The 13728-nt window shown below is 42.6% G+C and overlaps 1 protein-coding gene across 4 annotated transcripts in view; it reads right to left on the reverse strand.

Moving 5' to 3' along the window:
- Positions 1-13728, reverse strand: part of LOC122944084 — a 37618-nt gene that overhangs the window by 12389 nt on the left and 11501 nt on the right. For 3 of the 4 annotated variants that reach the window (XM_044302305.1, XM_044302303.1, XM_044302304.1), the window contains 2 exons: positions 6688-6827; positions 3345-3495 (listed from right to left, as the gene is read on the reverse strand). In XM_044302305.1, the coding sequence (XP_044158240.1) occupies positions 3345-3495; positions 6688-6827 (291 nt within the window). Of the gene's footprint in view, positions 1-1938; positions 2024-3344; positions 3496-6687; positions 6828-13728 lie in introns of all 4 variants that reach the window. The other variant, XM_044302306.1, reaches the window with a different exon arrangement.

Consider the following 13728-nt stretch of genomic DNA (forward strand, 5'->3'; position numbering starts at 1 on the left):
AGAGATATTCTTTTGCTAAACCTGTAATTATACTAATGAGACTATGGTTACACCAGAAACTGTATCGGCCAATATCCAGTGTGCCACAATCCTTATGTGTACCTGATCACAATATCATTGCTGTGGATGTGACACCCAAGTAATATGTATATAGCAAGATATTCTTGAGGCTATATATATATTTTATTTTTTTTCGGCAAAAAACTCAATGGAAAAAGTACATACATGGGGTCATTTATTCAGACCGGTGTTATAAACGCCAGTCTTAATACCGATGCGCTGGTCTCTACATACTGTAACTTAGGCTCATCCTGGCTTGGATTCTGCCACAAATCTCCTTTGCGACTGAATCTGCAACATATTTACGCCAAAAAGCGGTGTATATCTAATTATAAATGACCCCCCACCGTTTTTAAAAACCGACTCCATATTTACCGCTGAGTTACCAGCTGCAGTTTTATGTGTAGGTGCTGCTAGTGGTTTCAGCTGTTGCTAGTAAAAAAAAAAAGACTGCATGAGGCTTTTATAAAACTTCATTAGGCTTTTTCAATGCGTTTTCTCCAGTGGCTCAAAAATGCTTCAAAACTGCCCTGCCTTAGGTGCTACCAGTTACCATGTAGCCTGGCCCTAAAGCTGGCTATACACATTCAATAGCTATCGGCCAAACAATAAAAAAAAGTCATCCAACAGCTATCTCACGCAACTCCTCCATACCCATACTCGATTGGTTTGGCAAAAGGTGTATGTGTATTCAATTGGGACAAGAGATGAAGCCTCTGCCAAACACCTCTGGACAGTGTCAGACTGGGATTTCTTGGGCAATTATTCTCGGGGCCCAACACCTATATCATCAATAATGTCTAATAGATTTTGACTGAAATAAATAGATTGTAGTGAAACTTGATTATCTCCAAAGTCAGCTCCCAATTATTTTTTCCTTAGATACTCCCTATGTATAGGGGCCTTTATTTACTATAGTAGAAATAGTCCACTGTGTAACTTTAAAATATAGGTTCTCCTCTGCACACATTGCTTTGCTTTATTTATATTGTAATGATCATGTGATAAAGCATGGCTTATACTCTACAGCTGTAATCATAACTCTGCAGGTTGCAAAAAGAATCAATCAATACCTAGTTAACAAACACACTCCTTATATCAGAACACTGTACACTGCTGAGACCGTTTCCAGAACTGCTGCTATTGAACAAGCAGGGAATTCTGATTAGAACTCAGCAAACCACAGAATATATTTTTATTGGCTAGGGGGCACAGCTATGAGGAGTGCAGAAGAATCAGTTGCACCAAGGCCGCAGTGCCCGATGAGGCCTAAAGGCCTCTCTGCCACATAAGAAGTCTCCAGTACTGTTAATGATACATGATTTGGGCACAGAAGCTTTAAAGGCTATGTACACCTTAGGGGGGATTTTTTATTATTACATTGCACTCATTTTGAGCTAAAAATCATTTTTTTTTAATTGGTTTTTATTAAAAATTTAGAGCCACTTTCTCTATACAGCCTTTAGATTCTCTAGTAGCAAGCTCTGTATTTCTACTGTGTTGGGCTCCTTATCTCTGATCTCTAATTTCTTAAACTCTCATTATAGGTCAGTTTTTGTCTTACTGATACGAATATGGCTTAAATCAAAGTGTTTATGACCTTTTAGTAGTAACAACAAAAAGTGAAAGTATGATTCACACAGCTAGACAAACCGTTAACCCTTTATTACAGAACGGCTGAATATTTTTCTCAAAAGACTAATTGAGAAAAAAGATTGAGTAAAAATGAGTAAAATGCAATCCAATAAAAATTGTCCTCGATGGTGTACATAGCCAAGTAACGCCTATGGTTTATAATAAATTTTTACTCAGAATTTGAATATAAACAAGCCGTGAATCGATGTTAAAAAAAAAAAGTTATGAACAAGCCTAACTTACCATGGGAAAGTAATGGTTTGGTCATACGCAACATTTCTGAAACTTTGTTTTGTAATACATGAGATAATAAGTACTTTCTTGTCATCTACAAATAGAGGAGAAGCCGTAATAGTACATACACACAATGCACCCACATAGTACATACACACTGTCGGCATAATAATGATAGACCGCTCTTTTTTTAATTATTTTTTTTACTAATAAATTATTAATACTTGTCAGAAGGCTGGTGTATACAGGGACTTCCACCCTTCACTATCTAGAGGCCTCCAGCATGAGAAGCATGTCAAGTCTAATGGGTCCTGATCCTAAAGCGAGCCCTGACTACTATCAGTATGAACACACCTCGATGGTAGAAATGTTCATACGCTGGACCCTAGAGCCCTAACTTACCCTAAAGGGCCCTGGAAATGGTGTCAGACAATATATGTCCTGTTCCTTCCCAGCTGAAGGAACAGGAGACTCCCTCCTCAATACCAAAATATAGGGGAATAAAACAAACAAGAAATAAGGAAAATAAACTTAACTCCGAAGTACACGGACGAGCAGGAACTCAGAGGAGAACCAACACAAGAACTTCCACAACCAGAAAGGAGCTATCAACCGCATAGCATGATGGGTGAGACCAGCCTAAATAGAGGAGTTGGAATGACCACTTAAGCTACACCTGAGACAAGAGGTGTGGTCATACCCAGCAACAACACAGAAATAAGTGAAACCAAAGAGGCTGTCAGATCACCTCATGTGCAGCCAGTCTCTGAGCTCTTCTGACCCCTGTCATGGGAGAGACCGTTACAACAATATATAGTATCTGTCATACGGTACCCTCTGTCTGTCCCTCATATAGATTTTAGGGGTCATTTATTAATGTTATTTAGAGGCTCTGGCGCACCCAGCGCCGCTTCTAAATGTAAGACTGCTTCCTTCCTGTCTTATATTAGGACCATTTTCTACACCAAAACCAGAAGCAGAAAATGATAAATGAGAAAGGCCTGCCAGTCTGTCCCCGCTCACACCACAACTACTTTTTTAGTTCTGGCATCAGCGGGAAAAAGTCACCGATTGTGACGCAACTAACCGTTGTGCTGCAATCTGTGCCTGAAATATGCCTAATATAGGCGTATTTCAGGTTAATAAATGACCCCTTTTTTTTTTTTTTTTTTTACAGTATTTTAGGCTTTGTTCATATCTGTGTTGGTAGCTCTATCATGATCCTCCACTGCAGATTCAGTCAGTCTTTGGCATCACAATTTTTCCCATTCAAACAACAGACACCTGAGCGATAAGTCAATGCTGACTGATCCATCACAGTGCCGTGCCTTGCTAGAAACGGAGGCCACCATGCTGATGTGAACGGAGCCTGAAAATAACTGATACTAAATAATATATGCACACAAAATAAATACCATTCTCCTTGCAGCTGGGGAGTTCTCCGTAGGCTCTTTCATCATTCATCTGTAGCAATAGGTAAAATATTGCAACCGCTTGCGGGCCTTTATCATCTACAGACTTCAGGAGAGCCAGCTGCTTGCCAGGAGGGTCACTGAGCTGAATTATCTGGAATACAAACCAGATTTTTATTTTAGGGGTTGTATTTGTAACCTTATTTGTTTATTTATTACTTCTTTGCTCTAGGGCTTATTCATAGGTCCCTTCCCTGTGCAACCCTCACTCCTGTGCTCTCTCAGACCAGGCCAGGCAGCTGCCATGTCCAATTGGCACATGTATATACTGTATGTCATGTCACTGTATATACTGTCATGTTATACAAAGTCATTGTATAAGGGCTCATGCACATGGTTGTAGTTTGTCTGCATCTGATACACATTGCCGATTGGATGCAGACCCATTAATGTCACATGTCTGTTTTGTGGACAAGAATAGGACATTTCTACAGCAATTAAAAGCTGGCGGCATGCACTCGACCATGATCCCTGTTTTGCAGATCCACGATTTGTGGACTGCAAAACACTTACGGCCATGTGCATAAGCCTTAATACTCGTGACAGGGCCCTGACAATAATATATTTCAGTCCTCCCCCTGGGTGGGTCCCTTCTGAGTTTGGGCCCCGTCGCAGCCGCTCCCCTCCGCAAACATTAGTGTTGCTTATACCATGGTTGATCTGGGGAAGGGGGGGGGACGTTGTGTCTGAAAAAAATGCAACTTTTTTAAACACAATTTTCTGTGCAATAGTCCAGTGTAGTGGTGGGACCAAACTAGTGCATGCTTTATTTTTCTATAAATGTGTTAATAAAAACACTAAACTCCACCGACTTGTGCTGTTGATGCAAAACACGGACAGCACACAGATGTAAATCAGTGGCATATGAATAAGCCTTATGAAGAAGCACTCCAGCAAATAATGCTAACTCCCCAGCAATATTACAGCACTGCAAGATGTTTCATCCCAACTCAACTGCATCTATACAATGGGAACTGTTTCACTATGGGCAGCTGTGTCATGTAATCCCCAGTCTGACCATTAGTGCAGAGCTCGCTGTATGCCAATCTCTCCTGTGTTGCTAAATTCCTGCAAACTACAGGATTAGATCATCATCTATTTAAGGGGTTTCCACACCCCCTTAAAAAAAAATGGCTGACCACCGAAGATCTGTTTAAAAGACCTCTTGAAAGCTGCCCTATTATAAGTCTGAGGCCGTCTCCATGATGCTTCTAATCTCCCAGTTGGGACCACTGTCACCCCTGTGGCCAGTGAAGGTGCATAATCACTTCCAGCTTGCCAGGGACTAGAAGCAGTAGGGATGAGAGCTATAGGACTCAGGGTACTTTCACACTTGCGTTTTTCTTTTCAGGCATAGAGTTCCGTCACAGGGGCTCTATACCGGAAAATAACTGATCAGGCATATCCCCATGCATTCTGAATGGAGAGTAATCCGTTCAGTTTGCATCAGGATGTCTTCAGTTCAGTCATTTTGACTGATCAGGCAAAAGAGAAAACCGCAGCATGCTACGGTTTTATCTCCGGCGAAAAAAACTGAAGACTTGCCTGAATGCCGGATCCGGCATTTTTTTCCATAGGAATGTATTAGTGCCGGATCCGGCATTCAAAATACCGGAATGCCGGATCCGTCCTTCCCGTCTGCGCATGCGCAGACCTTTAAAAATGAAAAAAAAAAAATACGGATCCGTTTTGCCTGATGACACCGGAAAAACGGATCCGGTATTGCAATGCATTTTTCTGACTGATCAGGCATTTTTCTGACTGATCAGGATCCTGATCAGTCAGAAAAATGCCTGATCAGTCAGAAAAAATAACATCCGTTTGCATACAGTTTGCCTGATCAGGCAGTCAGTTCAGGCAACGGAACTGCCTGCCGGAATCAAACAACGCAAGTGTGAAAGTACCCTCAGAGGGGCTTTCAAGAGGTGTGTTTTTTTTGTTTGTTTTTTTTAAACAGAATCCTGTGATCTATAATTATTTGAGGGCGGGGGAATTTAACAACCCCTTTAAATCCCCCTTATAGCTCCCCTGTAGTTACCTCCCCACCCATCCTCTTTTCTCTGTATGTCCTTTATATATAGAGTGCTGCTATGTCCTATTTATGGGGCAAGAAGAAGTGCATTAATGGTAATAGATGAGCCAATACTGCTGATTTATAAAACACCCTACCCGCATTAACTATCCATACTATTTGTTTGTGCTTTGTGCAGTACCTCCTGTGTATTTCTACATGATGCAGCGTCACACTGCTCTCCCCCGTCTCCTGCTTTTAAGAATTCTCAGGGAGAAACCTATCATAAGCAGGAGGCAGAAGAGACAGGCTGAAGCTACATCACACAGACACGATGAGACTCTGCACTTAGACAGTAGTTCTGTTACTGATCTATCACTTGCTGCCTTTAGATAGGACTGAAATCAGAGAAAGTACAGTGTGGTTACACTCCACTCATTCTTTTTGTGACAGGCATGCAGCCCAAAACTAAGGAGTCATGTGCATGTATGAAACCTCGCTGCTGCTGGACAAGTAAAAAATAAAAATAAAAATAAAAGACAGTCGGGGACAACCAGAGCATCAGTGCTCAGGCACCAGGGTATTTACTGGTGATTTAAAGAGGACCTGCCTGTTTTAATAGCTACATGTATCCCCCATGTAATAACATCTATTCTTATGACTATGTTGCGCCTTTCCTATATTATTTATATGAGAAGTTATGAATGATTTGCCAGCAGTCTTCAGTAAGGGTACAGAGGGGTGGTAACAAGTTGGGGGGGGGGGTGTACCTGCACAGTAAGAAAATGGCAGCACTGATTGGATAGAGAGCGTCTGTGCAGGTACACCCCCCCCCCCCCCCAACTTGTTACCACCCCTCTGTACCCTTACTGCAGACTGTTGGCAATTCATTCATAGCTTCTAGCAGGAATAATACAGGAATGGCACAAGATAGAGCCATGAGAATAGATGCTCCAGAATTTTTATTACATGGGGAATGCAGGAAGCTATTAAAACAGGTCCTCTTTAACTCCTCTGTGGCTACTTTCACAGGTTTTACTTTGGGACTCAGAAGCTTGAAGTTCCACCTCTGCCTCTATTCCCATGTGAGAGTAGTAAATAAATATTCTACTGTAATTTATCAATTAAGAAATATTCCAATAATATTTACAATAATGTGTCCAGTTGGTGGGGCGCTGTTTTTGGGATTCATGATGGCATTCGTTCAATATTCTAGCAGTAGCCAAATATTCATCCTCATTCTAGAAACTACAGATATACAGTAGATGAACTCACATTCTGCGCTTCCTTGTCCGTGTATAAGGATAATGATGACATGTTGCAGGTGGTTACATAGAAATTACAGAAGGATGGGTTAATGACTGGATTAGTCTTTAAATTCTCAAAATCTTTGGTGAATGCTTTCTGGAAAATATCTAAAGTAAAGCATATTTCATTTGAAAACACTCATTACATACAGTAATAAACATATTGGGTCATGGTTATAAAAGAAAGTCCAGGGGCGTAGCTAAAGGCTAATGGGCCCTGGTACAAGAGTTCAGCTTGGGGCCCCCCTCCCCTCAGTGCTTTGTGGCCGGGGAGGGGGGGAGAGAAGCACATAGCCTTCGTGCTGCCGGAGGCAAAAATTTAAATGTCACCCCCTTCCCCCATGCCAAATTCTCCCTCCAGCCAGAGGTGTAACTTGACCAGCATGCACTTTCTATAATCCCAGCGTCTTCTTATGCGGCACAAGGGTCTTTGGGTCCCTCAGGCTCCTGCTACCTCTGGCACCCCCTGTAGCTACACCCCTGAAAACGTCCTTTTGCTGCTAGCGTTTCAAGAATAAAAAAAGACTGAAAACCATTAAGGAAGCTAAATAGGTATTTGGAGACACATTAAAGGCGTTGTTCCATAACAAACACTTATGCCCTATCCACAGAGTCCGATTGGCAGGGGGTCTGACTGCTGGGGCCCCGGCAGATCACAAGAATGGGGGCCCCTGTGTTCCCATGTTTTAATAAATCGGTGGTCACGCATGTGCAGTGTCCTACTTTGTGTGAAAAGGTGGTGCTGGCACCACATATATAAAGTCTGGGGTATGCTAATGAGAGTTCAGTTGTTGAGATGAGAACAGTGAGAAGGTAGGAAGTTAATGGAGGAGCAGAACAGGCCTAGTCCACAATGTAGCTGCTATTTTAGCCCTTGGCTCTGGCCAGGCTAAGGGAGTATAGAGAACAGTAAATTACAGCAATACAGCACAGACCAGTGAGTCTACGTCTGGATATAGAGAAAGTCTTGTGGAGGTTATTGCTAAATTAGCCAATGGACTTCACAAGCACCAGTGACCAGGAGGAACCTAAAAGTACATGGACACAGCCGAGTGATTAAAGTGCAAAATGATCCTTTACCACATGCCTCTATGGACATAGTGGACTGTAGTTCCTCAGTGAGCATCCTTTCCAAAGAAACGAGCAGAAGACTGATGCCTGCCATTACGGAGCCGCCCTGTGGATTGCTACTGACCAGTAAGAGATATTATATTCAGTACCTGAGTGCTAGAGAATGGACTTAGCGCAGACTTCTATAAGAAGGAGCCTTTTTCTTGCCTGTTAAAAAGTAAAAGTCTTAGGGTCCATTCACACGTCCGTTTTTTCTTTCCTGATCTGTTCCGTTTTTTGCGGAACAGATCAGGACCAGATCAGGACCAGATCTGGACCCATTCATTTTCAATGGGTCCTGGAAAAAATCGGTCCGCATGTCCGATTAAATATAAAACATGTCCTATTCTTTTCCGCAAAATTCGGATCCTGGTACAATACAAAGTCAATGGATCCGCAAAAAACGGAAGACATTCGGATGTCATTACGTATGTCATCCGTTTTATGCGGATTCCGTTCCTGGAAATTAAATCCTGCAAACAGAAACTTTTTTTTTTTCAAAGAAATCCAAACAACTTTATTTGCTTATTGAAATTTAGACGTTTCCGTTTTTTGCGGATCCGCAAAAAACGGATGACATACAGAAACATTTTCAGGAACAACGAATCCGCAAAAAACGGACCAAAATTCGGGATATAGAAAAATACTGACGTGTGAATGTAGCCTAAGGGAAACCCCTTAACTGACAACTGTCCAGCCTGTTACAAGGATTACAGCTAAACCTATATCTGAGTCATATCTTTATGCCATATCAATTAACTGTGCTGACTACCTGGAGACAAGTGATTTAAGTAAAAATTCTATGTTTTACTACAACCGACTCCTCATCTTTTCCACCTCCAACCTTTGCACCTAACGGTGCTGGTGTCACGAACAACCGGGGTCCCAGCCGCAAAAGCACCCTAAACACCTATACTATCAAGGGCACCTCAACTACCATCTGGCTGGTGATCCTTTATACTAGAGAGGGACCCGGAGGATTTAGTGCTGTCTTCCCTATCACTGCACGCCGGCCCAGGGCGCTGCAAAAAAAGATTGTGAGTACGAATACTACCCCCATCTGCCCACCGTGCGCTCACAGATTGCCCGAGCAGTCCGGTTCGCTGGAGGCAGTCCCATAGAGTTGAATGGAGCAGCAGGAGTGTCAGAGCATTCCAATGGTAGAACAAAAGGAACTCATTCTTGTGATAGGCAGGGCCCCAGCAATCGGACCCCCTGCCAAATCAGACTATATATCTATACACACTATATACATCAAACCATAAATTAGGCACTCACATAGTTTTGGAAAGAGAAGTAAATATATCAAGTATATCCCACCAAAAGAAAAAATTAACCTCCAAATATTACAACAAATTGTACTTTATTGAGTATGAAACATGCAAATTTAAAATTACATAAAAGGAATAGCAGCAAATATCAGCCCCTAGAGAGAATAAGGAGAGGGCGGCAGAGTCTGTCCACCACAGTCATCAATCACTTAGGGTAATGGCCATCACCATAATGAGACACGATACAGTGGTATTAGGGCACTAAGGGGCCATAGACAACTACTCAAAAGTCAAATACTGCTGTAGAAAGCAGCAGTGTAGAAACAATATATACCACAAAAAAAAAAAAAAGCAAAAAAAAAAAAGCATAACCATTAAGTCATCAAACCATCTTCCCCAGAAGAAGCCCTGGTCTGCGAATCGGCGTCGGGTGGAGGCGGCCGCGAAGTCACGTTTCTACACTCTGGTATGGCTTGATGGTTATGCTTTTTTTATCGCTTATGAAGCGCTATACTGTAGTGGTATATATTGATGATGCCATGTGTTTCTACACTGCTGCTTTCTACAACAGTATTTGACTATTTTGACTATATCGTGTCTCATTATGGTGATAGCCATTACCCTAAGTGATTGATGACTGTGGTGGACAGACTCTGCCGCCCTCTCCTTATCCTCTCTGATATTTGCTGCTATGGTGTCGCACTGCGACATGCTGCGACTGCGACACGACAGTCACAAAAAATCCATCCAAGTTGGATGCATGTAGCCGTGTAGTTGCGCCCTATGTGTCGTGCAGCCCTAGCCTAAAGCTAACCTACAGCAGAGAAGAAAAATGGCTGGGTTGTTATGGAAACCTGGAGTAAAACTGGGTGTATGTGGAGACTAAGGGCCATGCGAGGTTCTATTGGCTGATAAGGAACATGTGACCGCATGTACAGCAGTTATATGTACAGCAGGGATATGAAGAGAAACACTTGCAGGCTTGTACAGGGAGTGCAGAATTATTAGGCAAATGAGTATTTTGACCACATCATCCTCTTTATGCATGTTGTCTTACTCCAAGCTGTATAGGCTCGAAAGCCTACTACCAATTAAGCATATTAGGTGATGTGCATCTCTGTAATGAGAAGGGGTGTGGTCTAATGACATCAACACCCTATATCAGGTGTGCATAATTATTAGGCAACTTCCTTTCCTTTGGCAAAATGGGTCAAAAGAAGGACTTGACAGGCTCAGAAAAGTCAAAAATAGTGAGATATCTTGCAGAGGGATGCAGCACTCTTAAAATTGCAAAGCTTCTGAAGCGTGATCATCGAACAATCAAGCGTTTCATTCAAAATAGTCAACAGGGTCGCAAGAAGCGTGTGGAAAAACCAAGGCGCAAAATAACTGCCCATGAACTGAGAAAAGTCAAGCGTGCAACTGCCAAGATGCCACTTGCCACCAGTTTGGCCATATTTCAGAGCTGCAACATCACTGGAGTGCCCAAAAGCACAAGGTGTGCAATACTCAGAGACATGGCCAAGGTAAGAAAGGCTGAAAGACGACCACCACTGAACAAGACACACAAGCTGAAACGTCAAGACTGGGCCAAGAAATATCTCAAGACTGATTTTTCTAAGGTTTTATGGACTGATGAAATGAGAGTGAGTCTTGATGGGCCAGATGGATGGGCCCGTGGCTGGATTGGTAAAGGGCAGAGAGCTCCAGTCCGACTCAGACGCCAGCAAGGTGGAGGTGGAGTACTGGTTTGGGCTGGTATCATCAAAGATGAGCTTGTGGGGCCTTTTCGGGTTGAGGATGGAGTCAAGCTCAACTCCCAGTCCTACTGCCAGTTTCTGGAAGACACCTTCTTCAAGCAGTGGTACAGGAAGAAGTCTGCATCCTTCAAGAAAAACATGATTTTCATGCAGGACAATGCTCCATCACACGCGTCCAAGTACTCCACAGCGTGGCTGGCAAGAAAGAAGATATAAGTATAAAAGAAGAAAATCTAATGACATGGCCTCCTTGTTCACCTGATCTGAACCCCATTGAGAACCTGTGGTCCATCATCAAATGTGAGATTTACAAGGAGGGAAAACAGTACACCTCTCTGAACAGTGTCTGGGAGGCTGTGGTTGCTGCTGCACGCAATGTTGATGGTGAACAGATCAAAACACTGACAGAATCCATGGATGGCAGGCTTTTGAGTGTCCTTGCAAAGAAAGGTGGCTATATTGGTCACTGATTTGTTTTTGTTTTGCTTTTGAATGTCAGAAATGTATATTTGTGAATGTTGAGATGTTATATTGGTTTCACTGGTAAAAATAATAATTAAAATGGGTATATATTTGTTTTTTGTTAAGTTGCCTAATAATTATGCACAGTAATAGTCACCTGCACACACAGATATCCCCCTAAAATAGCTAAAACTAAAAACAAACTAAAAACTACTTCCAAAAATATTCAGCTTTGATATTAATGAGTTTTTTGGGTTCATTGAGAACATGGTTGTTGTTCAATAATAAAATTAATCCTCAAAAATACAACTTGCCTAATAATTCTGCACTCCCTGTATTGGCTAATGCAGGTCATTTTTTGGGAATATCTCAGGAACGGTACGTCCTACAGAGCTGAGACCCCACAAGATTTCTTTCCAGATAGCAAGGGATGTGTATACCAAGTTTCTTGGAAGTTGAAAAGATTGGTGCCAGCGGTAATCCCTCGATTCAGGATGATGAACTCCTTAAGGAGTGCTGGGGAGTTTTGTTGTTATATAAATATATATATGTATATATATATATATATATATATATATACATACACAGGTAATGGAGTAACTTACACATGTGCATTCCATTAACAAAAACTCTTAGTTATCTTGCACTGATCCTGATTCGCAGCCTTTATAATACTCCAGAGCTGCATTCACAATTCTTCAGCCTTCAGATAACGCAGACTACAACTCAAGGTCAGTATCAACATGACGAGGCTGACCACAAAAGGGAAGGGAACGCACATCTTTCTTATTATAAAAGATTATTTATAGGTAGTAGCCTATATGCAGAGAGGAAATCACAATCTCTTGTGTATGATTAATGGTGCAGTACAATCTTAACCTCTTAAGGACCTGATTAGCGGCAGGGGTCTGGCATCACTGATAGCCGGACCCCTGCTGCATGCACCGGCATCGGTGAAAGCATTCAGCGCTGACCGCGGCACGTGCGGGCTACAGACATGTGCAGGGTGGCCATGACAGGCTGCTGTGACAGGAACCCGATGGCACGGAAGGCAGCCTGATGCCTTCCTTAGGCATTGTCTGGCTTCTCACAGGGAGAGCCTGTGAGATGCAGCCCCCTGGATCACACAGGCAGGAAGCTGTAAGCGTATTACAGTGTGTAATACACCTACAGCCAATGCATGATAATACAGAAGTATTGAGAAATTAAAAGTAGAGTAATTGAAATTAGCTAATTTTTTTAATTTTGGGGTAAATTTGGTATTTGGTGATTTTTTTACTCAATTCTACCAGTGTCATGAAGTACAATATGTGACGAGAAAACAATCTCAGAATGGCCTGGAGAAGTAAAAGCGTTTTAAAGTTATCACCACATAAAGTAACACTGGTCAGATTTGCAAAAAAATGGCTGGTCCTTAAGGTGAAAATAGCAGGGTCATTAAGGGGTTAAAGGGAGTCTGTCACCTACATAGTAACATGTTTTGAACTAATAATATAGTTCTGCAGGACGCAAATACATAACACCTATGGTACCTAGGTTTTGTTTTTGAGAGTCTCCAAAGCACCAAAAATGAAGTTGTAAAGATATGCAAATTAGCTGTCACAAGTGCTCAGTGCTCCCCGATTCACTTGCGCCTGACTCCCCCCCCCCCCCCTTTGTATCTTCCGGCCAGCCCTGTATCTTTCTGACGTCCTTATCTCCATTCGTAATCGCGCACCTGCACACATCACCACTGGGGCCGGGTATGCGCAGTACATTGCCCACTGTGGGCAGAGGCACAGTGATATGCAATGCGCATGCACCGGTTTAGTAACTAGTGACTGGCGGATGCGCACTGCATATCAGTATGCCTCTGCCAACAGTGGGCAATGTACTGTGCATGCCCGACGGTGATGCGTGCAGGTGCTGGATTACGAATGGAGATAAGAATGATGCCACAAGGATACAGGGCTTGCCTGGACAATACAGAGGGGAAGAGTCAGGCGCAAGTAAGGCGGGGAGCACTGGGCACTTGCAGCACACTCTCGCCCCTGCGCACTTGCGATAAATGACATGTTGTGTAACCAGCAACCCCCAGTCGTTTGCATAGCTGTAATTCACCTGATTAAACCGCTGTTTATTTTTTTTTATCAAGGCTCCGTTCTAGAATTATTAGACTTTTTCTTAACATGCAAATTAGGCCTTTGGTGCAAGGAGGGCGTCACTACTGCTCTTGTTTCACCGAAGTTCCACTCATTTTTTGTGGCCAGTCCCTCCCTTAGATTCAGTGAGGGAGGGGCTGACCACAGAAAGGAATGAAGTTTGAGTGCAACAAGAGCCATCGTGATGCCCTCATTGCACCAAAGGACTCATTTGCATATTAAGAAAAGTATCAGAAGGCTATATGCACGCAACAGTGAACAAAAA

The sequence above is a fragment of the Bufo gargarizans genome, chromosome 7 (assembly GCF_014858855.1).
Source record: "Bufo gargarizans isolate SCDJY-AF-19 chromosome 7, ASM1485885v1, whole genome shotgun sequence".
Taxonomy (NCBI): domain Eukaryota; kingdom Metazoa; phylum Chordata; class Amphibia; order Anura; family Bufonidae; genus Bufo; species Bufo gargarizans.